The sequence below is a fragment of the Podarcis gaigeae genome (assembly GCF_964106915.1).
Source record: "Podarcis gaigeae genome assembly, chromosome: 6".
In the NCBI taxonomy this organism is placed as follows: Eukaryota; Metazoa; Chordata; class Lepidosauria; order Squamata; family Lacertidae; genus Podarcis; species Podarcis gaigeae.
Window position 1 is genome coordinate 23,697,927 of NC_139682.1, and position 25,222 is coordinate 23,723,148.

Below are 25,222 nucleotides of genomic sequence, written 5' to 3' on the forward strand. Positions count from 1 at the left end.
ACGTCATCATGCTTAGTACCCTTAAGAGCTTATCTATACACACAAACTTTTGTTGCTGTTATGCCAGTTATCCTGCCATGGTTTCCCGCAAAATAAAGTTTGGGCGAGGGGGCCAAGGATGCTTGTTCTCGTGATGGAAGAACAGTTCCCTGGGGAGAAGGACAGACATTTAGACCTAACAAAGTCTGTGGTGTAGATATGTTCCCCCAAATTCCCCTTTACTAGGGCTCTCGTTTCACACAAGCATATTTCCATTTTAAGACACAGCCTGGCAAGGAGTCATAGGGCAAATCCACTATGGTGTGTAGACCACCAGCTGGCCTGCCATTCAATTTCATTTTTCCAGCAGCTTGAAGCAGGTTTTCTTCTCTTTAGCCTCAGCTGGGTTCTGCATAACCAGCTGCAAGGAAGGTGGGTGGGTGGGTGGGGATGTACAATGCAGAAACAGAGTGTGCCACCCATGCCTCCTGTAGTCACCACCCTCTCCTAGGAACAAGAGCAGCAGTGTGGGGCAGACAGTGCTCCCCCCTCCAAACCAAAAACAGGGCAGCATCAAACACGCCTGCTCCCAGCCCCCCAGTCAACCAATGAACAAAAAGTCCAAATCAATCTGTTTTGAGGGGCGGGAGGCCTTAGTGAGCACAAAGATGTGCCTGAAGGCCTTGTGAGGCACCACACGCTAGAATTATTCCCTCTCCTTCAGACGTACCATGAGATAATTCCCCATCATCCCCAAGACCTCCACAGACAGACAGCAGCATGTGAGGCACCTGGCTGCTTTCTGAAGGCTCCGGGAGATTATCAGCGCTGTTGTCAACAGTAGTAGCACCACCACCATGCAGGTGCTCAGAAGAGAAGCTGCCAGGGTCAGATTGTACTTGGCCACTCAGCTCAGCATCACTGACAACAGAAGAACAAAGCATCGATACCATGCAGGCCACTCAGTTACTACATTTCTTTCAACAATTGAAGAAAAGTGAGAAAGGAGAAGGCAGCAGGACTCTGGTATTTTAGGAAGTTCTCCCTGGTTTTAATTATCGGGTCGGTAATATTAAGGTTCATTCTTATTTCAGAATGTTGCAGTTACACTCAAGTGCACAGCTTTCTCAAGAGCTGTCAAGCCACCAACTCAAGAGAGCCACTTTGACTGACATGGGTGGTGCTGCATCTGTGGGTGCTCCCATTTCAGCCCGGGTATCACACAGGCTTCTGCGCACGTGATACATTCCAACATCATGCGGATGCTGCTTATATGGTATGTAATCACATAATCACAGGGTGGATAAACATCCAATTAATATATATATATAAATATTACTCTTGGAAAAAAGAAATGCAAATGCCACGTTTCCCTTAAAGAATAATTTGGTGAATATTAAATGATCAGAATATAAACTTATCAGTAAAGAGCTGGTTTGCTCATAATGCTAAATCATGGTTTAGCATTATGTGCATGGCCACTGGGGTTCTGCATTCTCCTTTCCTCTTCCCTCTTGCAGCACAGCCATGAGGAGACTGGAAGCATTTGCTACAGTTTGTCATGATGTCCAAAGCAGGGCAAACTACAGTTGGTTTTTAACTATGGTTTGTCCAAACAAGCTAGGGCAGGGGTCAGCAAACTTTTATCTCTCTCCCCCAGCCCTTTCTCTCGCCCCTGCTTTCCTACCTCCTCTGCCGCTCTGCCTGCAGTTGGGAGCCGGCAGTGGTGGCAGTGCCTCTCCTTTCCAAACCAGCATTCCCGAGTGCCAGGCTCCAGCCAAAGCCCCATGATGCACCCGTAATGATGCCCACAGTGCAGCCATGGACGGAAAGGCCAGCAGGAGGGTGATGAGTCTGGGCTGTGCCTCAGCGTGCAGGCGGCGAGTCTTTGGATTGGCTGGCTGCTGGCATCAATCAAAGCCCAGCTCCCTTCCTATGCAGGGCGGGGAGAAGCCAGGAGGAGGTGCTGCTGTGGTGTGTGTGTGTGTAAGGGTGGGGAAGAAATGGCACCCGAAAAGAAATTTAAAAAATAATAATGGCACAGCCCGAACAATCACACCGATCCAAGCAGCGATTCCAGGACCATCCGTGGGCCAGATCCAGAGGGCAATTGGGCCTGATCTGGCCCGCGGACCTTAGTTTGCCGACTCCTGAGCTAGGATCATTAATGTTTTTTAAAAAATAATTACATCCATGAGTTGGCACAAGACACTGTGCTACCTGAGTTAGGCGGGCCTCCCCTCCACCATAGTTTAGACCCCCCCCCACATAAGCTGCTTTTGTCTGATGGCTTCCTGAGCTTGTTCTAAGAAAAGGGCCTTTCCTCAGAGGGAGGCACAGAGATAAGGCAGCATGGGACAGCTCCAGCATCACAGCTTTCTGCAATGGCAGGCAATAATGGTCAACTTACACCATGTGGCTCTCTGTGACTTATATTAGAGCTGACTCTCATGCAAATGAATAAAAATTATTTTGCAAACTTTTTTTTTATTTAAGAAAGTTAAGACACCTTTTAAAGCATTCCCAAAATTGCCCAGGAGAGGATGCTTTCTACTTGGTCTGGACACTATCCAATAAAATGTCCAAGACAGATGCAGTAGAATGTGTACATATTTAGTGCTGGCCATGTTTGGTGGAGTCTTCTTTCAATTTTCCAAGAGAATAGTTTTAAGATACGTTAATTTCATTAGGAACCATGGTGAAGAACATACAGAAATGGATATACCAACTCAGGCATGACAGTTTGATGATGCAATAGCCGTCAAGCATCTTGAAAACAGGCTTCTTCATACATCCTTGCATATACTACGCAAGAATTACTGAACGAATCATGCTTCATACCTTTTAGGGAAATAAAGTGCTATTTGCTCTGCATCCAGGTTTGAGAGATCCTCCAAGTAAATATCTGTGGGTCCCAGATGAGAGCTTCTCCTCATGGAACCTGATCCAAAAAGAATTATCATTTCAATAAGAAGACCTTGCTCAACAGCCATTTCTGAAATCGTTCCCTCTAACAGCAGACTTCAGTGGTCAGAGCCTATCATTTAGGAACCAAAATGGGTGATCCAGAAATAAGTCAAGTGGTTTGTACATACTTCAGGGACTCTCTAGATATGCAAAAATTTGTAAATTGAAAGAAATACTTTTTTAAAATCCACAAAACAGGTGAACAAGCCACTGTCCAGTTTCTTCATTGTTTCTGTGGATAGCTCACTAGCAGCTTACAATATACTGGAGGTGAGCATTAAGGTTAAGGGTGGGAGGAGAAATGCACACCGTTGTTTTTCTTTAAAAAAGCAAAAGTTCCCCTTCAGAACATTACACACAAAGAAAGCTATATGGTGGTGGAGTTAGTCCCAAGCTGTATTCAGTGATTTGCACAGCGGGAGGGCAGTTTTAGGAGTAGGAACAACAACAAAAAGTCCTGTCTGTGAACTGCAGGTAGAACTATGAACCTTTTGTTCCAGGCTAGCTGGAGCCATAAACAGAAACACTCTTTTAGGGAGTGGGGATAAGCTGCAACATTTTCTTGTAGCTCCCCACTTGCACACATTTTACATGTCTTCAAACTTGTCTTACCCCTTCTCTTCTCCTGTTTCAACTCTGGGCTGCTGCAGGTTTCCGGGTTTGTCAAACTAGCTTTCCTTAAGGATGGCACTTCCATATCCAAAACTGGTTCAATAATCTCCTCAACTGATGCTATTCCTTCATTCTCTGCAGCAGTTGCTGTATCACTTGAAAGGCCAGGAGTAGTTTGTAGAGCACTGCCAATGGGTTGAATGGAAGAACGGGTCTCTTCACTCACTGGGAGACCATTTCCAGAAGGAAAGACAGGTGTCGGCCTAACTACAGGAGCGGCAGGAGAACACGATGTTTCATCAGAGTCTTCCATCTCGAGGTCACTTTCTGAGTCTGGTGTAATGGCAGCAAAGTGAGTCGTCTCACCTACAGGAATGGTTGCTGCTGGAGTAATGTCTGCTGTCATGGAGACACTTGCGGCAGACTTTGCTGCTTCTACTCTGTCAGATTTGCTCACCTTAAAGGAGGAGAAATGTCTTGAGTTTGGATCACAAAACAGCACAAAAAGAGGAAATTTAGGATTGTTTTCAGAGGCTAGATATGTGACTGACAAATTATTTCTATGGCTTCCACAAGTGGGGGGGGGGGTGTAGGTGTGGGTGCACAATTGATTGGGATTTTTTGTTCGTAATAACAATAAAAAACAGTGTGCATAATCAATTTATGACATTTCAAAACAGATAACTCTTACTAGAACTCAAACAAAGGAGGACCTAAGTATATCAGAATATCTGAAGAGCCACAGTGGAAGGAAAATGAGAAATTTATTCACCTCTAATAAAAATCAGAAATAAGGGACTCCTGAGTAATAATCATGTGGTTTGCAAAAAACAACAACACACAATCACATGTGCATTCATTGCAAATGGTACCCTTTTGCTTAGATCACTTTGTAATAGAAGTAATTTGAAGAATACCTCTCTTCCACTACAGATTACACATCAAAGTAAATACTGTATTCACAAAGCAGAGGGGCCCAAAAGGCACTCAAAGCATCTAAATATTGTTTCTAGAGTAGGAATTACACTTTCCCAGTTTGGCAAGGGCAATTTAGTTAGAAACAATATAGCTAATGCTAAAAGTAGCATATGAAATACACAAAGTAACATGCACCAGAGTTCCCTTTCGAACCACACTCACCTCAGGCAACCTTCCCCATGACCACTGCATGTGTGATTCAGAGCAAAGTGGCATTTCAGGATTTCGGATCTCCAACTCAGAGTCACTTTTCGGGGCTGATGCGCAGTTTGGAGGAAGGCTGTAAAAAGAAAATAAAAGCAAACACTTTTTACTAGCTGTTGTGGAGAAGTGTACTGGGGCAAGGAGGGGCAGGGCATCAGGAAAAGGGAAAAAGGGCTTAGCCCAAGGCATTTCTTGCCCCAAGCAGTTCTCCTGACCTGAAACTCATCAGGATAACATAAGGAGAGCCAGCAGGATCAGGCCATCAGCCCATCTCATCCAACACTCTGCTCTTGCAGTAGCTACAGGGCCATCTTTAACCGGGGGTGCCGAATGTGTACCAGTCCCTCTCGATTGGCAGCAGTGAGAAGCAATGGAGTGAAAGTCCATGCCCCCCCCCCCGTCGCTTTGTTACTCCGTAGTGTCAAATATTCCCAACAAGTTTGAGTTTGCCCCCCTTAAAAAAGGTCAACAACTTTGCCTTCCCCCTCCCCAAAAAGCTCAATAAAAGTTAATAAGGGGGTGGCTAAACTAAATTTGGGACGCGGGTGGAGCTGTGGGTTAAACCACAGAGCCTAGGACTTGCCGATCAGAAGGTCGGCGGTTCGAATCCCCGCAACGGGGTGAGCTCCCGTTGCTCGGTCCCTGCTCCTGCCAACCTAGCAGTTTGAAAGCATGTCAAAGTGCAAGTAGATAAATAGGTACCATTCCAGTGGGAAGGTAAACGGCGTTTCTGTGCACTGCTCTGGTTCACCAGAAGCGGCTTAGTCATGCTGGCCACATGATCCGGAAGCTGTACGCCGGCTCCCTCAGCCAATAAAGCGAGATAAGCACCATAACCCCAAAGTCGGTCACGATTGGACCTAATGGTCAGGGGGCCCTTTACCTTTAAAACTAAATTTGGGGGGTGCTGGGTGGATCTTTGCACCCTAGCAGCACATATGCTAAAGACGGCCCTGAGTAGCTAACCAGTACTGCCTTTGACCATGGAAGCATAGCACAGTCATTGTGGCTAGAGAGATGTATCCTCCTTGAATTTATCGAACCCTCTTTTAAAGCTATCCAAGTTGGTGGCCATCAGTACTTCTTGTGGGAGTGTATAACATTTGGACTCCCATGCTTCTGGCCAGGCTAATGGAATATCTCACTCTACCTCCAAAAAGCTTTTTCACATGTGCTCAAGGGGCTGTATTAACACATGGGCTTTTGGACCTTTCTCTTTTAAACAGTTTAGCCTTTGGCTCTCTGCTGCATCATGCAGCATCAAATACTGACCTCTGTAAGGGAGCTAGCTCTCCATCAGAATAGGGATAAGCTTCTTTAGGTTGCAGAGCTCCAGCTCCTTCATTCTGAGTGTCAGTGAACGAGTAATACATTGTGTTGCTGGTAAGGAACATTACAAGGAAAATTAGGTACAGTGACAAATAAATAGTTCTTAACTGAGTGCTGAAGTGTCTCCATAGGCCCTATTATCACGGCTCTGTTTTACATTGACTTAACATTACTCCCATGGCAGAATGCAAACTCAGAGCATGTCATCTGCAACTTTCTTGCATGTATTTCTTCTATGCAGCCATGCAGCCATGACATGGGAAGTTCATGTTTTGCTTTCAAGCCACATTTCCAGTCCTGCAAATAATTACAGTGGTACCTCGGGTTAAGTACTTAATTCGTTCCAGAGGTCCCTTCTTAACCTGAAAGTGTTCTTAACCTGAAGCAACACTTTAGCTAATGGGGCCTCCTACTTCTGCCGCCACGCCACCGCAGAACGATTTCTGTTCTCATCCTGAAGCAAAGTTCTTAACCCGAGGTACTATTTCTGGGTTAGCCGAGTCTGTAACCTGAAGCGTCCGTAACCCGAGGTACCACTGTATGGGGAATTTGGACAGACCTCTAAAACAAAACCACATAGCCTGTTATAGTTTCTTGACATTAATCTTCAATGATCACCCAGTATGTTCTGAGATGCCTGCCAACCTAGCAGTTCGAAAGCACCCCCGGGTGCAAGTAGATAAATAGGGACCGCTTACCAGCGGGAAGGTAAACGGCGTTTCCGTGTGCGGCTCTGGCTCGCCAGAGCAGCAATGTCACGCTGGCCACGTGACCCGGAAGTGTCTCCGGACAGCGCTGGCCCCTGGCCTCTTAAGTGAGATGGGCGCACAACCCCAGAGTCTGTCAAGACTGGCCCGTACGGGCAGGGGTACGTTTACCTTTACCTTTTATGTTCTGAGATACTATCTGGGGAAATGCATCGACATAGCAATGCATAAAACACCTATGACTCTACAGTCTAAATGATGTCAAGAGAAAAGTAGGATGTGGTCAATTACTACTTTTTTCTACAAAGTAGAAAAAGCATTGTACAAACACAGCATTATCCTCATGTTGTTCCTGTCCCATGCCATTTGTCAATCAAAAGTGCATTCTTATATGGTTATAATCAGTGCTTTTTTTCTTAAAAAAAATGTTTAGGAGTACTCTCATTTTCCTACTCATACTGAAATACTGCTCCTCAATAAAGCCAAACTTAGATTCACAAAATTTTTAGAGGTATGTGTACCCATGTGTCCCTGCAGAAAAAAAGCACTGGTTATAATCAATTTTGTGCTGAGAGAGCACTTTCTCAGGTTACCCCTTATATACTGGCATTGCAGGGCTGTGCCACTCCGTTTCACTGTAATTTCCTAAAAAAAGGGTGCATCTGCCCCACCTGACCTCTGACTATTAAGGAGCTTTAAACAGTCGTCTAGCCTCAGTAAATGCTCTCCTGACCAACCCCTGAACTCCCAGCAGCAAAGCAGCAAAACAACAAAATGTATTGCACAGCTGCAAAGCTGGTGCAAATATCAATGATGGCTGGCATTTGCAGTAATTCAACACATGATGGCAATCCAAGTTTTGGTTACAGCCTACTTACTTGGAAGTCAACAGCTTCCGCTTCTCCTCCAGAGACTTCTCACTTTCAGTCCCTCCTGCTCCTTCTTCTTCTGAAGTGGAGTCTCCCAGTGACTCCCTCTTCTTTGGTTTCTTCTTGCGCCATCTTTTCTTTCGAAGGGCTGTTTCTGAGCCCAAGACTTCAGGGTTTCCATGCAAGCTGGACGATCTGGACACAGGCTCTGCATTTTTCTCCAGTGGGATGGGAGATGTGCACATGGAAGTGGGGATGCTCTCCTGGAACAAGGGGAGGGGCACACACAAAAATGCTCAACCTCTGACCCGAGTTAGGAGCTGATTAAACTATAAAGCAGAAACAGGGAACCTGTGACTCTCAGTGTTGTAGAACTTCACTCCCCATCAACCCCAGTCAGGAGTGTTGGGAGTTGTAGTTCAGCAGCATCTGTAGGGCCACAGGTTCCTTGTGGCTACTATAAAACCAGGCAAATCAATACCTGGAATGGCAAATGGAAGGAGAGTGCACTGTGGCCTCTGCAACTGGTCAGGAGACAAAGGAATGCTGGGAGGCTGAACCCCCTCCCTCTTAGGAAAACAACATCACAGCAAGGGGAAGAACAGCCTGGCTCCATGCCTCATCAGCCAATGAAAGAATAGCTGTAGGGAGCCTTCTCCCCCACTCCTCCCCACCAGAAAGAACATTTGTATTTAATGGTATGTTGCTCTGTGACTATGCAGTAGAAATGAAGAACACTCAGGACCCCATGTATTGACTTGAGGAGTAAGGGCTATTGATGTGCATCTGTTATTGCAATCTCTTGTAATATACCTCGGGGATCATTTCATTCAATGCTGGGTATAAATCCATAGAAATAAACAAAGATAAACCTTGGATAAAATTGTAAATTTATGTGGTAGGGCTCATCCTGACTTTCTTTTGTGCTGTGCTTTCCAGTGTTTTTCCAAGCGCATATCTGAACAAAGGTTCGTATAGTTAAAGCTATGGTTTTCCCAGTAGTGATGTATGGAAGTGAGAGCTGGACCACAAAGAAGTCTGATTGCCAAAGAATTGATGCTTTTGAATTATGGTGCTGGAGGAGACTCAAGAGAGTCCCATGGACTGCAAGAAGATCAAACCTATCCATTCTGAAGGAAATCAGCCCTTAGTGCTCACTGGAAGGACAGATCCTGAAGCTGAGGCTTGGCCACCTCATGAGAAGAGAAGACTCCCTGGAAAAGACCCTGATGTTGGGAAAGATTGAGGGCACAAGGAGAAGGGGACGACAGAGGACGAGATGGCTGGACAGTGTTCTCGAAACTACCAACATGAGTTTGACCAAACTGTGGGAGGCATTGGAAGACAGGAGTGCCTGGTGTGCTCTGGTCCATGGGGTCACGAAGAGTCGGACACGATTAAATGACTAAACAACAACAACAACCTCTGAATTGGAACAAGTGTCAATCTGCAAAACCCCCAATTGTTCTGATTCAGTGGTAATCTGCAGGTTTTCCCAGGGAAAGGTGTAAGGACAAAGACAAAAAAAACCAAAAAACAGCCCACTTGGACACAGACCTGCAAAGCACAGTGCAACAGAAAGACTGGATGAGCCCTCAGTGTCAAATGCAAAGGATTAGCAGGCTTTATGATCTATCTGGGAGACCAGTGCAAGAAGAATTTGGAATCCCATTCCTTGCTTCATCCCAGGGATTGAGGTGCACAGGCTATTAAGTAAGAATTGCTTCTCTCATTTGTTATGGTGAACTTTGGCATGATGAGAAGTTAGCAATGAAAAGGCAGGGGCATTTTAAGAAAGGCCCTTCCTTCCTTTTTTGGCCACTGTTGTAGGACCAAATTCTTGGACTACTATTACTGCCAGAGAGTGGGAAAAGCCCAGGATATAGAAACAGGTAGTGAGGATAGCAAATGAATAGAGTGTGGAGAGAGGAAAAAAAGAGGATAACTCCAACCTTTTTCATGTATTCATTAGGGCAGTGTTTCCCAACCTTGTGCCTCCAGATGTTTTTGGCCTACAACTCCCATCATCCCTAGCTAGCAAGACCAGTGGTCAGGGATGATGGGAGTTGTAGGCCAAAAACATCTGGAGGCACAAGGTTGGGAAACACTGCATTAGGAGACAATGAACATACATGGGGGTGGGTCACTGCTTGAAAGCTGCCCCTCCTAGTTTACATTGTTGGTAATGAGCAGCTGAAAGACATCTATAAAATGTTTTATCAGCTGCTCCACCTCTCTGAGTCAGCTGAGAAATACAGGAAGCCTACTGTACAGTGCCACAAAGTCTGAATTTGGCACCCAGAAAATTTCAGCAGAGAATTATGATGGGCTTCAGAGCATGTTTCTCTGAGGATCCATTTAATAGATGAACTTTTTTCTCATGAACTTTTTCCCCTGAAGAGAAGCTTCTCTTTCATACAAAGCTTTGGACATCTATTGAAATGTGATCACTTCTTGTTGAATGAGCCAGAAGAAGTACCTGGCAAAGTCTCAAAAGGTGGATAGAGTTGTCCGCTTTCAAGAGAACAGGGCTTCAGAAACTAGCCAAAACAGACAAAATATATCTAAAATGAGTAAATATATGCAGATGGTCTTGATTTGCTATGCTGCAGAGAATCAGGGCCTTCTCAGTACCAACTTCACATGCATTGTAGTGGTTTCGAGGAAGAGAACAGAAAAGCCCTGTCGCAGGTGGTTACCAAGATCACACCCGAAAATTTGCTTCCCCCCAAAATGTAATTTGTTAGAGGAATTGTAACTCTGATGGGTAAAGTTCCCAGGATCCTTTGGGGGAGGGAAAGCAATGTGTTTTCAATGTGACCCAAGAAAGGGCCAAGCACTGGACTAGCAAAAAAAATAAAAAGCAAGACAAGAAATCCAGTAGATTATGGTCTGAGATATAGATGGAATTTATTCAGATTGTTGAGAGGCATGGCCAAAGACTTGGGTAATCTTTTTATGATATGGTGCTCTGTGTGAGGCAAAAAAATGACACCTCTGAATGGATCTTCTCAATTTTTCCTTGGCTTGTTGCCCTGTGCAGGAGAACCGCCTGCACTACCCTAAAACCAGTGATGAGGACTTCAGTGTATCTGAAGAAGTGTGCAGGCACACGAAAGCTCATACCAAGAACTAACTTAGTTGGTCTTTAAGGTGCTACTGGAAGGAATTTTTTTTGTTTTGACTATGGCAGACCAACACAGCTACCTATCTGTAACGAGGACTTCAGGAGTGAGAAGTAAGGCAAAAGAGTATTGGGAAAACAACAAGCCTTCAGTGTAGTCTATTTGGAAGCTGAAAAGTTGAGGGGTAGTTTTTAATGTTCATATCTTCCCACCTTGCATTCCTCTGACTCCTGGACAAAAAAGGCTTCTCCATTGTCACCCAGCTTCATATGCAGATTGACTGGCTCGCCATTAATTTCAATGTCAACCTACAAAAAAAGAAGGTTAATTGTTTTTAGCCTAGGAAGCAATCCCAGAAAAGGCAATGGTGAAGTTAACACAAAAAGCATTCTAACCACTTTCCATATCTGGGACTTAGAGATGTATGAGGAATTTGATCTTTGTGAATTCCAAGACCAAGCTGACCTCATCCACATTGTGAGGAATAGTTATCCCCTGCCTTTCACACTTCCAAAATATTCCAGTGCTTCAGCTCAAAAAACAATAAACCACACAGGGAACTTTATGTATTGGGATGACATGCAAATATAGTGCAGTTAATTAACAAACACATTAAAAATCATTTTAAAATGCACATTTTGAAAGACGATACAACAGAGAAATTTGTATTTTGATAGATGTGGATGAATGTTTTCATTTTTCATTTCTAAAAATGAATTTTCATGCAGGTTATTCATAAACACATATTAGATTAGCGCAGAAGCAGCACAGCATGGAATCGTGTAATGTTACCTCACCAGCTTTGATACGAGTTGCTGCTTTTTATAGCAAGAGAATAAAATTAAACCAGGCACTGCTTAGTTTATAATCGCAGTCGAAACACATGCACATGCAAATTCATAATTGTACATGCTAGACTTTTTCAGGCTAAGTGAAAGAAAAACAGTCCAGCCTGGATTTTTTTTTTCTTTTTCTAAAAAAGATCAGCCTGGCTGCAGGCCTGGTTTTACTGTGAGAACTTTTGACACAGCACATTCCAGTGATATAATTCTAATTTAAATGGGGGCTTGCTTTCCAAATGGACAACTGCCTCTAGCGTCCAAGAAAGCACCTCATCTCTCCATGCCATAAAACTAGCCTTTCTCCATCATGAACCCTTTTTAGTGGCCCGTGCTTCCATTTTGTCCCCCACCCACTACATTAACAGGACTTTGGTCAGAGACAAGGGAGAAAATACACTTAGTCACATTTCCTTTCATAAATATTATGCTTCACTTAAACCCCATCGTCACGAATGAGCATAGCAGATTTGAAATTGCAGGAAGCCAGTGGAAAGGTTGAAGTACATGTTGTACCTCATTGTGTGTATATATATTTTTAAAAGGTCAGGAACAATGTGGCATGAGATAAAGCAACAAACAAGCTCGTCTCCCCACATAGCAGGCACATCTTTGTGCAATACGGATCACTTGGCTGTACTGTGCAGAACACAGGTCCAATTCAAAAATGGCCCTCAGCAGGATGCATGACAAGTACCCACCTCCACTGTAAAACTGGTAATTAATAATAATAATAATAATAATAATAATAATAATAATAATTTATTATCTCTACACCACCCATCTGGCTGGGTTTCCCCAGTCACTCTGGGTGGCTTTCAACAGAACATTAAAAACAGAAAAAAACTTCAGACATTAAAAACTTCCCTAAATAGGGCTGGCTTCAGATGCCTTCTAAAAGTCGGATAATTGTTTATTTCCTTGACATCTGATGGGAGGGCGTTCCACAGGGCAGGTGCCACTACCGAGAAGGCCCTCTGCCTGGTTCCCTGTAACCTCACTTCTTGCAGGGAGGGAACTGCCAGAAGGCCCTCGGAGCAGGTCCTTAGTGTCCAGGCAGAACGATAGGGGTGGAGACACTCCTTCAGGTATACTGGGCCGAGGCTGTTTGGGGCTTTAAAGGTCAGCACCAACACTTTGAATTGTGCTCGGAAATGTACTAGTTATGTTGTTTGAGCCAATGTGACCTTGGACCAGTGTGTTTCTAGATTGTGCTTTTGTGGCTTCCCATATGTCTCACAGGGGACGTAGGTGGCACTGTGGGTTAAAGCCTCAGCGCCTAGGACTTGCCGATCAAAAGGTTTGGCAGTTCGAATCCCCACGGCGGGGTGCGCTCCCGTCTTTCGGTCCCAGCGCCTGCCAACCTAGCAGTTCGAAAGCACCCCTGGGTGCAAGTAGATAAATAGGGACCGCTTACTAGTGGGAAGGTAAAGGGCGTTCCGTGTGCTGCGCTGGCTCGCCAGATACAGCTTGTCACGCTGGCCACGTGAACCAGAAGTGTCTGCGGACAGCGCTGGCTCCCGGCCTCTAGAGTGAGATGAGCGCACAACCCTAGAGTCTGTCAAGACTCTCACTGGAGACGACTGGACAGGTAACAAATTGGGCTCAAGGGTTAATGGAAGTTCAACTCTTTCCTATTTGGCAGGCATGTTTAGAGAATTTTTAACCAATCATCAATCTATAATGTGAGATAAGTCTGAAGTTCTGAATGGCACTTGAAAAGTATGGCCCATTCATACAATCTTTTTAGCATGGCAGTACTGTACACAGATTACTAAATTTGCTCAAATGTCATAAGACCAGTAATCCATATAGTTTTGTGCTGAGAAGACTATATGAATCGGCATCCCCCACACAAGTTATTCATTTTTTTATTTAGCAAAATAGTAAGTGATATATACATCTAAGTGGTTTGCAATGCTGTCTAAAATACACATTTAAAATACCAATAAAAAGCAAATATTTTAAAGAGCATAAAAAATGCATACAAAATAAAATTAGTAATTTAAAAACACTCACGGCTGCTAAAATCACTCGCCTGGATAGCCTTGCTGGGACTAAACAGTTGTTAGTAGATGCCAAAAACAAAATCAACTTCCCAGCAATAATCCATAACCCACATCCTGCAACATTAAGGTTACTAAGCGTAACTTTGTGAGAATTGTCGATCATGGTGGAATTTGGTAGTTTCCACATTTGACCTCCTTGATCTTCAAGCATATTAGTCCTTGTCAACACACATCGAGTGTCACTTACCACTTTCTCACTGGAATGCAGAACACGCAGCTTCCCGAAGCGCACATGGAAAGGTGAACAGAGGAAGGAGCCATCTGGTTGCCTCACCACAATGACATCAATGCAGCCTGTCAGGGTGGCTGGGTTCAGGCCCTTATACAGCTCCTTCACAGTGCCAAACACCGTTTCAGCGAGCTGCCCCACATAGTTCATTGTCCGAGACTACAAACAGAAAGAAGGAAGAGACAGATTTTTAAAAGTTTTCAAATAATCATGTAATACAGAGTCCCCAAGACATGGATGTTATCTAGGAATGCTTCCATTGGGATCACTGGGCAGGTCCCACAGACACTGAGCTTCCATTTTAAGAAAAAGAAGTAATGGCTTCTCCACACTTACCCTTCCTCTGTTCTTTCCAGGCACGGTCCACACTTCAAAGGTCTGTGTCTGTGCACCCTTTCCTTGGGAGCTCTCCCTGTGAAATCCTGCTCTTTAAAGCTCAATCAGAGCAAACGGCAATTTGTGGAAAACCTGAATTGATGTTTGCTCTGAGCAATAAAGAGAGGGTTTTTGCAGGGAAAGCTCTGGGGCAAAAACAAAAACAATCCCCTCAGACACAGAGCTTTTCAGTGCAGACCTCTGCCAGGAAAGAGCGAGGCAGAAGGCAAGTGTGGATAAGCCCTTTGTCTCTAGCCTCCTAGAAAGAAAGCTATGGGGCAAAATGTGCACATACCTTCTAACTAATTTATGTGACATGAGAGTGACAGTGATGTATATTTTTCCTGGTACTAAGGAATGCTCCCTGTTATTAACACCATCAGAGAGAGAGAAAGAGAGGATGAGGAAAACCTGTATTCTGTAATCTCCCACAATCAGGGCATAACTGACTTCCTATGGCAAGGATGAAGTTGTCAGGGATAGTTGCCTCTCTAACTTTGTGTTATGCTATGCTCTCCATAATAGTCAATTTTGGGTTATGCTTTGCCCCCATGGCAGCCATTTTAGGACTGGCACCCCCAGCACTCTTCCAAAATTCAAAATGTACCCCCAGACCCAAAAAGGTCAGCAACTTTTAGTATATGGCACCTTTAATCCAAAGCAGGTGTTATGCCATTTCTGGACTACTTTGTGTTCTATATGTTACCATCTGTTCTGAGAAGGATCTGGAAGTTCAGCCACGTCCCAGCTCTAATTTTATAAAGTTTGCAGTGTGGGCAGTTACCACTTGGCAAACAGTCATCTATAGTCAGCCATTGTGATATGACTCCTGAAGCCTAAGGACACCACCAATGAAAGCAAACATATTAGGCTTTCCTGCTTCCTAAACTCATTCTACGGAATGCATGGTGGATGATTTTACACATCGGAAGTTACTGATTCCAGGGTTCTGTGTCACCCAAGATAGCTAGGAGATTCAGCTGGTAAGAAGGATATCATCAGTGGCATGTGAATAATGGCTTCCTGAAAACAAGAGGTTGCAAATGCCACAGAGCCAACAGATACATGACTATCATAGAGAAAGCAAAATAATTTCCCCAAAGCCATCTTCCCGGACAGGCTAGTTTTCCATTTTAAGAGCCATTGGGTGTGTAGAGACGTTTAAATCCAGTTGGGCCACACCTGCTGGGTAGAATGACTAGCTGAACAATATAACACAACGCGATGGCCAATAACAATGGCACTAAACACTATTTATAGACTAATGATCAGAATGACTAGGTAGGAGAACATCTAAGCACCCGCTCTTACTCAGTTCTCCCATGCAAGTATCTCCCACAAACATTTTGGTGTTAAGAGGCAAACTCAAGTTTCGGAATCTTGTGCTTCCCTTGTAATGTCTAGATCTGCTTTCAGGATATAGGACCAGCAACTGGGTTAGAAATAATACATGTGTCCCTAACTAATATTCCTAGGTGTCTCTGAAGCATTGCAATGGAAGGAGACAAAATTAGAACACTTGTGTGGCCCTTTGCTCGCTAAGGAAAATCAGCATGCCTGCTACTCAACAAAGTGAAGATTCATTGGCTAGGGGTAGTGGACTGATATACCTTTGCTAGCTTCTATTTTCTGCCTAGATCTAATGCCCTATCTCGAAGCATGAGATTTTTAACAGACACCACAGAAATGAACATTCAGCAACTGTTTCACCAGCCAATTAATTATATGGGTTTTAGCTGATAAATCAGTTTTATTGATGAAATTTACATATAGGATAGGTAAAACATTGGTTCTGAAGCAGCACAATTTGATTTTAGAGGATGCACACCAATGTCATAGCAGGTATCACAGGAAAAGGCACATCCACCTATGCAAGAGAAAGGGGAAATGTCCTTTGGCCTTCTAATTTTTTTAATGTTTGTGAAATTTTAATCAAGGGCACCTTTCTAGTCAATTAAATTATATATATTAATCCATTCAATTCAACCAATCTGACAGCCTTGCTCATTAGCTTAGTTTCCATCCTTGACATCCAAGAAATTAAGATCAGAACATACAGAATACTTGAAGAAACTTGCACCTCGGCAGAGCGAGCAATTCCAGTGTTGATCAACGTTACAACTTTGTTTTTTATATGAGTCACCCGGTGTGCACTCGCGTTATTCATGGGAAAGGCTTTGAACCTTGTAATTAAGTCACAAGGAGTTATTAAGAAGGCTTCAGATGTCTATAGTAACCATACAGTGATGCCCCTTGGCTGTGCCAGTACATTACACACTTATGCAAATTAAGTAATCATGATGCACTCTTCTTACACTGAAGATGTCATTACAAGCTTATTTTACATAAAACACATAATGGACAGCAATGACAGAAGCCTTAGTTGTTATTACAGTCTATAACAAAATGGACAAAGAACTGCTTTGACCTTGACTGTGGAAGAGCTAAGGGGCAAGAAAATATGTGGCATCCTCCATGGGGCTCCCTGTAGAATCAGGAGTAAGTCAGCCCACTACCACTCTTACTCCAGGCACCCATTACACAGGAAACATAATGCTCTCTCTGATATGAGCAGCCATCTACAACAATTTAATTTCATCTAAAAATTAATGGGGGAACTAGTAAAAGGAGATGGTAGCATAAAAGTCACTGGTACATAGGAAGTTGCCCACAAATGGAACCAGAGAGTTACCACTGCCAATTCAGGCAGAAACATTAAGGTAAACCACCACTCCCAATTAATAGGTAATAAGATGTACAATTAAAATAATAATCCAGTGCTGAAATAAGGCATCATGTAGGAAGAGAATCATCTTGGCAACTAATATAATAACTCAACATCCAATCGCAGTTCAAAAATACTTCAGTTATCCTTCAGTGTGTGAAATGGCTTACTTTCTTTTTTGTATGAAGTGGACGCATGGAATTATTTTATAGGAACTGGCACAGACAAATTAAGCATAGTGCTATTTATACATCAAAGATGCAATCTTCATCTTCGTTCAAATCCTTGGGTCTCAGGTCACCCACTTGCGCACACAACTTTTTCCTCACGATGAGATATACTACAAAAAAGCAGCCATTAAAGGCGTGATAACAGAGAGCAAGTCAAGACCACTTGCCAAAAGGCTGAATAGTTACCTACCAGGGATGCTGGAGCAGCGCATTTCCTGCATTGTGGAAAACTAGATGACCTTTGAGGTTTCCTTCAACTCAGCAATTCTATGACTAATTCTCAAAGATGTCATCTGGCAGCAGTTTATTCCCCCAACAGTTACTAATGGACACCAAGGTCCTGACATTTCCATTTCTTATTAAAGAGCCTCATTGAAAGCAAACTCTAAATAATGTCTCTGTGTGTTTCTGCCCCTTTCGTGAGTTCATCTTCTTCAAATGGCTCCCACTTGACAATCTATAAATGGTCACTGGGGAGGAAGTAACATCACAGGGACTAGATTTATTTGGTACACAATGTCATTTAGCAGTGCTCATTTAGACTTTTCAACCCTGCAACATTTCATAAAAGAAAAGAACAAGTGTGTATTTTGTAACATCCTGTGTGCTGTGCTCATTTGTTCAGCCACAGTCGACAATGTACTGATGTAAAGAAAAAGAGGGACTTTATCCCATAATATTTAAAAATGAACACTGCTCCATTACACTACATAGAGCCTGGGTCTGATGTCCAAAGTGTTTTGAAATGGTCAAGAAGAAAGGAGAAATTGGGATTGTGCCTGTCATGGGTGTGGCCAGGATTTCTGGGGGGGGGGGGGGCAGAACCTCAGTTTGCTATGTATTTTTATTGATGGGGGCAGTAGCCCCCTGCCCCCCCTGGCTATGCCCATGGTGCCCAATTGCTCCACCCCTGACCTCCATTTTTGTGCAGGAGCTTACATGAGTGCTAACACAAAGTGCTGGGCTCATGACTTGTGTCCTGAAAAAATACAGTGTGTTCTAGTGTTACCCTAAATGCGTGTCTCAAGATGTAAGATACGCAAGAGTCCAACCAAGCTCAGTGGGGCTTACTTGGGAGGGTCTAGAGAACCCCAGGACAGAATTCGGGGGGAGAAGAGGGGGTCATTCTATCAGCCAAATGCTTGCACTGGGGGTTCTTTCTTCTTAATACTACCATGAATTAAGTATATGCAGTGCTTCAGAAAGCAATAGCCACAGCAAGCAGAATACAAAAGGACACCCTCTAGCAGCGAAACTTTTGTATCCTTAAAAAACGCCATTTACCTACAACAGTGATCCTCTATTGGGAAAAGAATGCTCCACTGCGACTATTATACAATTACTGTATGTGAACACACACAAAATCCATGAGCCCATGGAAATGCCCACAGCCATGTGCAGAGCATCACACACACACACACAGAGAGAGAGAGAGAGAGAGAGAGAGAGAGAGAGAGAGAGAGAGCGAGCGCAAAGAAAGCTGCTTCTTACCCAGCAAATTTGGGGCAGTTTCACAGTGCCTCCCTCCCTAGAAAGAAACCCACCTCTGCTGAGCAATTTGAGAGAGCCGATCTTGCTCCCAAGCATCTCATAAGGCCCTCTGGAATCTACACTGAGCCAAACTGAGCCAGCATGAGGACCAGGCTTTTCTTTCTAAGCAGGCAGCAGAAGAGCTGCAGGTGTTTACCTTTCCTATCCTGCAAATATCAAGGATAAAGTGATTCCTAGAGAGGCAGGGGGAAGGGGCCCTGGCTGACTCTGGAAACTTCATTGCCTCTGTCAGCTCCATGCTGTTCAGAGCTGAGAGAAGGTCATGAGACAGTCCCCTTGCCACAGTAACCTGCTGAGCTGAGCATTCTTTGGTGCAATTTAATTGGCAGTGACGCAGGCAAGCTCACAGCCCATAGCACAGAAACTGTTAGAGCTCCCCTCTCTGTCCTCAACAGTTATGTTCACCTAAAGTCTTGAGGGCAGCTTTGGAAAGCATTCATAAATAGTGTGCATGTGCACAACTGTGTAAAATCATACTTTGTTGACACAACATTGTTGTGGACAGGGTCCTGGGTTATAAGCAACTGGGACAAGCAAAAGTCAGCAGCAGGGGCTCTTTTCTCAGATCTCCATGCTAGACAAAGCCATCAGAGGCCTGGAGTTTGCACCCATAAAGAAAGCAACATGCATTTGTGGCACAACGGTATATTTGTGAACTTCCGGCAGAGTACTCTAGAACAGTCATCTTCAACCTTTTCAGATCCAGGGCCCACTTTTAACCCAAACATGTATTTGAGGAACCATTTCTTAATCTTTTATCATATAATTGCATGGTGGTCGTGCTCCTGTTGTGACCCAGTTTAAGAGACACAACTACAGTGGCCGACTGAGAAGCTGACAAGCCTAGCTGCAGGTTCAAGTTCAGCCACAGGTAGATCCCAGGCCTAAGGTTGTGGGAAGACTGTCAAATGACATAATCCAACACCAAGAGCTAAAAGGTAGAGGGTATACTCTTAAACCAGGGGCTGGTTGCCAATCTATTGCTCTCCAGATGTTGTTAGACTGAAATTCCCATCATTCCTGGCCATTGGCTGGAGATGATGGGAGTTGGAGTACATCATCATCTAGAAGACACCCCAATGAACTACCCCACTCTTTAAAAATGGTAGTGGTTCATTAGAGCAGAACACAGGAGCAGAGAGACGGTAGGCCTTCTGTTGCTGCAGATAGAAAGTGGTAAGAGTCAGAATAACAGGTCCCAAGGCCCACTGTAATTTCTCAATAAAGCCACCTCAACCTTCTGCATTTCTGACTTTTTACACAGGCAGCTGATGATGTTGTCATGAGCTCATCAGTGACTATAGTTCTGTATCAACCTGTAGATAAAACAGGAAAGGAATGATTCCAGTGAGCCAGAGCTATGAAGTCAGTGAATCACATTAATAAATGATCCGCCTTCAGAGTCATGGAGTCTCGTGGAAGTCGAACTTTAGAACTCTATCCAGGCTCAAGAACTTAAGCTATATAAAATGCTCAAAAGGAGGCCTAAATTTTAATAGGACCTGGCTATGAAATCCTACTAAGAGAAAGTTACATCTGTATGAGGGCATTCAAGACACATTGTAAGGCCCATCAGAAAACTGTAAAAACTTATCTGAAGGCTTGTAAAGCCTATTGGAAGAAGAAGAAGAAGAAGAAGAAGAAGAAGAAGAAGAAGAGGAGGAGTTTGGACTTGATATCCCGCCTTTCACTCCCTTAAGGAGTCTCAAAGCAGCTAACAATCTCCTTTCCCTTCCTCCCCCACAACAAACACTCTGAGGTGAGTGAGGCTGAGAGACTTCTGAGAAGTGTGACCAGCCCAAGGTCACCCAGCAGCTGTATGTGGAGGAGCAGAGACGCGAACCCGGTTCACCAGATTATGAGTCCACCGCTCTTAACCACTACACCACACTGGCTCCCAAACAACCACCAGAAAGAAAGGCTGACATGAAACTACAAAGTTTTTTTTTAAAAAAAGGTACAAGCAAGAATACAAACCATTTGACTACTTCTTCATTATTTTAAGGTAAGAGAGCAAGAAACAAACTCCTAAGCCTCCCACAGTGGATGTTGCAACAAAAAGGCCCTGGACCAATTACCCTGCAATTTGGTATGTTTAAACCACTTTGAAGGGGCTCCTGGGCCCATAAATTTCATCTACTTTGGCCAAAAGGAGAAAAGGATATAACCTTTTTTAGATTTCCTGTTATACTGAATTGGGAAACACAGTGGTTTTATTTTATAAAGAGTTACACAGGAGCTGAATTGCAGATCAAAGGGATAGCACACAGAGTGACTCAAACAGGCTGCAAATGCAGAGATAAACACACCTAATATTTATCTCAGACTTGAGCACACTGAAACTTTACATTCATTGGAGCACACACTTTTCAGAGGTAATACCCAGGGCTCCAAATTTTAAAATTACCTGGTAGAAGAGGCCAATAATTCAAATTCCTGAAAGCTGTTTGCAACAACACTCATAAGGGAACTTCAGAGCCACAAAGGTCATTGCTGCTTTCTAGTACAGCTCTACCAAAGAAAGCTTTCCCCGCTATTGCACCTCCATGTAGTAAAGGGACAGACAGACACACCAGCTGGGTTTCTGTCTGTCATTAGTAATTAAAGGCACAAGTGCCCTGCCGGAAAACAAAGCAGGAACTCTAAAGCCAGCCCCTGCTAACAAGAAATTCAGCCGAGGCTTGTTCTCCTTCCTGAACTGCTAAGTAGGCCAGGATGGCAAAGAAAGCATCCTGTACCCTTATCAGTGTCAATGCTGTGAAAGCCATCATTATTTTCTTTATCCACACACTAAGTACCTGCAGGACAGCCACACAATAAACAAAGCATTCTACTCCCCAGCTAGAGTACAATGAGAACAACCACATTTTGTCATGATCATGCACCAGTATTTCTAAACTGCTCAGCCCTTTCTGCAGTCGAGTGTTTCACTCCTAGGCTACCGCTGTCCTTTGCATTTGCCACCCATCTTTCCTTCACCTGGTGACTGGCACACCTTAGAAAGAAGCTCTACTCCAATCTCCCTATCTCCACTTGCAACTTATTAAATTGGGTTTCCGTACATGCTCCGTGTATTTGACTCAGTTCTCCAACATTGCTCATAGGACATCTGTAGCAACTTCACACACCACCCAACAGCTGAGTGGTAACAACACAGCAGGTAGAAACATGCAATTTTTATCTCCTGTCTTTCAACAACTCCCACGGAAATGAGGCTGGCCTGTCTCACTCATGAACTATCAAGCCAGGTGCAGGCCACAAGGAGCTTAACAGCCTTTTTGCTGCCTGGCCATGAGCACAAGAACAGGCTAGCTGTCAGGTAGTCGGCAAACAACAATGCATAGCTTGTGAGCTGCTTGGTGAAGGGTGATAGGTCACTCATCGAGCATCTGCTTTGCTTGCAAAAAGGTGCCAACATCAACCCCTAGCAACTTAACTTAGAGCTGGGAGACATCCCACCTGAATCTCTGGAGGGCTGCTGCCAGTGTAGGCCATATTGAATTAGACCAGGGATAGCCAATGTGGTGCCTGCCATACTTTGGTCTCAGCAGTATGGCCAATGGTCAGGATTAATGGGAGGTCCACCACACCTGGATGACATTATATTGGCTACACCTGAGCTAGGTGGACCAGTGGTCAGACTTCCTATGTTCCTATATTTGGATTCATGTGTCGCAAGATGTGAACAGACATTAAGGGATGCCATACACTTGTATTAGAAACTGCCCCATAAATTGCTTGTTAATCCCATATAAAACAGTCATAATATTGCTATAGATAGCTACATGCTGAAATAAGGGTACAACATTGTGATTTATATTCTAATAATAAAGTGAATTGTTCCCTTTAATATTGCTTGAAAACAATTATGAGAAGAGGGCTGCGGTTGAGACCCTGGGAGGCATTAAACTAATACGATGACTAGTGCAAGAGGATTTTCCCATCGTCTTCTGCCCATTACCAAATCTGCTCCAAAGGGTTGGAGGAATCACCAAACCAGATTTAGGGGGTACATGGAGAAGAAGATGGAGAATGCTACACCTCACAAGGAAAAAAGCTTTTTACTACCTTTGCCTTAGTACTATGTTGAATACAGCCCCATTCATTTAAAGTACATGACTTCCCCCAGACAATCCTGGGAACTGTAGTTTGTTCACTGTGATGGGAATTGTAGCCCTGAACAGGTAAAGCCAAAGTTGTCAACCTGGCATAGCAGAAGTGCTTTTTCTGAAGGGAGGAGGCGCCTAGGCACAGCTGAAGCTGACATTAATATTGCATGAAGGGAACCTAAGAGGATGCAGCCAGAAAGGCAGCTTCAGGTCAGGACTGGAGCTAAAGGCAAGCCAACAAGGTTTAGATGGAATACAGAAATTAAGTTCTTCCCACAGACCATAACAGCAGACAGAGGAGCACCGGGGAAAGGATTAACAGGATTCTACGAAAGGACAGTACATAAAGACAACTTTATTTTTATATTTATTTTTCACCCTTTCTCCAAGGAGCACGGGGCAGGCTTAAATGGTCCTTCTGTTCTCCATCCATTTTATTTTCACAACCATCTTATGAGGCTGGTTAAACTAAGACAGTAAGCTGAAATTCTTTTGGCCATACAGAACTTTAGCCCTACTGAATTTATCCCCCGCCAAAAGAACCTCAGCGTGCTGTCCAATTTGCAAGCTTCACTCCATTTATGCTATACACATAAAGAAAAAGAAAACAGCAAGCAAACAGAACTGTTTCCTCATTGGCCAATATACCAGACAGTTCAGCAAGATAATTCCTGCACACCAAAATCCCCCACCCCAGGCTGTGTGCCACAATCTTCAAGCTGCAATTCTGTACTCACTTACCTGGAAGTTAGATCCACTGAACTCAACAGGTCTTATTTCTGAGTAGGCATTATAGGATTCCACTGTATGACTGTTTCCAAACAGAGCACTACTTGCTTACATTCTCTGCCATAACAGCTCCCCAAATGTACACACAACAACAATAGTTTTCCTCAGTATACTTGCCAGCCAGCTTCCATTACCTGGGTAGGACCTTCAACCTGACTTCAGTGGTTCTTGGACTTTGAAATGAGCACAGTCTCAAGATTCCAACAGGTTGCTACCTACAGACACATCTTTCTGTGCCCCACCTACTTACCTGGTGCTTCCTGTTTTCCTCACACCTGAATGAGGGGAGGAGTCTGTTTAACAAGCATTACCAGGTTACTGCGGGCTGAGCCTATGGGGACATCAGAAATCTCTCCTGGGCTTCCTTGTATTAAGCCGCAGATGAGTGTTTGAGCTGCAGGTATTTGACAGTTCAGCCTGTCTCTCTCACCGGCTTATCAGACCTGACAGATTGCCACTAATTAGCAACAAGGAGCCCCCTGCTGTTTGATTAATCATTCATTTTGCAGGCAATGGATTTTGCTATGTGATTTCCAAGAGCTGGATTTTCAAGCGGCTTAAGATTTTGCAGAACGACAGAAGTTGGACGCACTTGACTGTGAATGTTTTCGTGGAAGGACTAATTCCGTGTGAGTGTTGCAAGCAAGGTTTAAAAGCTCGGGATTGTGTTCAACTGGGCAACAGTGTGTGTCTCCTGTTGTGTTGCAAGGAAAGAGTGTGGACCTATGCTCTTGTAAAACGAAAGTGCTGAGAATGAGGGTTGCGTTTTGAGCACATGATACATGTAAAGCATATATATACTTCCTCCCCAAATCCTGGGAACTGTAGTTTATTATGGGTGCTGGGAATTGTAGCTGTGTGATGGGGAAAGTATAGTTCCCAGGATTCCTTTTGGGGGGAATGTTTCTTTAAATGTCTTTTGTGCATGCAGTCTGAAACAGAGAAATTAAGGAGGTGAAGCTTTTAAACCCATTTAGGACCATTTCAGAAAAAGCTCTGCTAAGGGAATTTCCACTAAGCATTAAGATAGTTCCATCTGTCTGTCAGTAAAACAGATTGCCTTGGAAGGCAATCTATTCTTTTTAAAAAGATGTTTTTAAACAGAAGCTGGACAGCCAAAAAACAGAGATGCTGTAGTTTCAAGATTCCTGCAATGAGCAGAGGTTTGGACTATCAGATGGTTTTCAAGAGCCTTTCTAGACCGGTACTTTATTACAGGTGTATTCTGCAACATGTTTCTTGCCCAATAGTAGTGAATTAATTATGTTTTTGTTTTTTCTGCAATGCTTCCCCACATTGTTGATGTCTGGAGGGACTAAAGTGCAGCAAAAGCAGGACAAAAATAAACAACATATTCACTAATTGGAAATGAAACAATGTGATCAGCCCAAAAGTTTTGCAAGCACAAACAACATTGGAAGTGGGGGCGCATGTGATCACACCAAGAGCATCATGAATGTGCAATAAAAACGAGGTCAAGAGGGTCCCCAAGATTCCTTCCCATTGTGTTATTCTATCGCTTTCCTTCTAGTTTTA

General features: G+C 43.8%; 1 protein-coding gene across 3 annotated transcripts in view; it reads right to left on the reverse strand.

Moving 5' to 3' along the window:
- LPIN3 (lipin 3) overlaps window positions 1-23,954 on the reverse strand; it is a 36,473-nt gene extending 12,519 nt beyond the window's left edge. Inside the window, exons 1-9 of one of the 3 annotated variants that reach the window (XM_083746183.1) lie at window positions 23,821-23,954; window positions 13,866-14,066; window positions 10,983-11,078; window positions 7,655-7,908; window positions 6,013-6,120; window positions 4,699-4,816; window positions 3,559-4,015; window positions 2,821-2,920; window positions 710-900 (exon numbers count right to left, since the gene is read on the reverse strand). In XM_083746183.1, the coding sequence (XP_083602309.1) occupies window positions 710-900; window positions 2,821-2,920; window positions 3,559-4,015; window positions 4,699-4,816; window positions 6,013-6,120; window positions 7,655-7,908; window positions 10,983-11,078; window positions 13,866-14,057 (1,516 nt within the window). In that variant the 5' untranslated portion in view covers window positions 14,058-14,066; window positions 23,821-23,954. Of the gene's footprint in view, window positions 1-709; window positions 901-2,820; window positions 2,921-3,558; window positions 4,016-4,698; window positions 4,817-6,012; window positions 6,121-7,654; window positions 7,909-10,982; window positions 11,079-13,865; window positions 14,067-23,638; window positions 23,793-23,820 lie in introns of those variants that run through there. The other 2 variants (XM_083746184.1, XM_083746185.1) reach the window with 2 other exon arrangements.
- Between the last annotated feature and the right edge of the window lie 1,268 nt (window positions 23,955-25,222).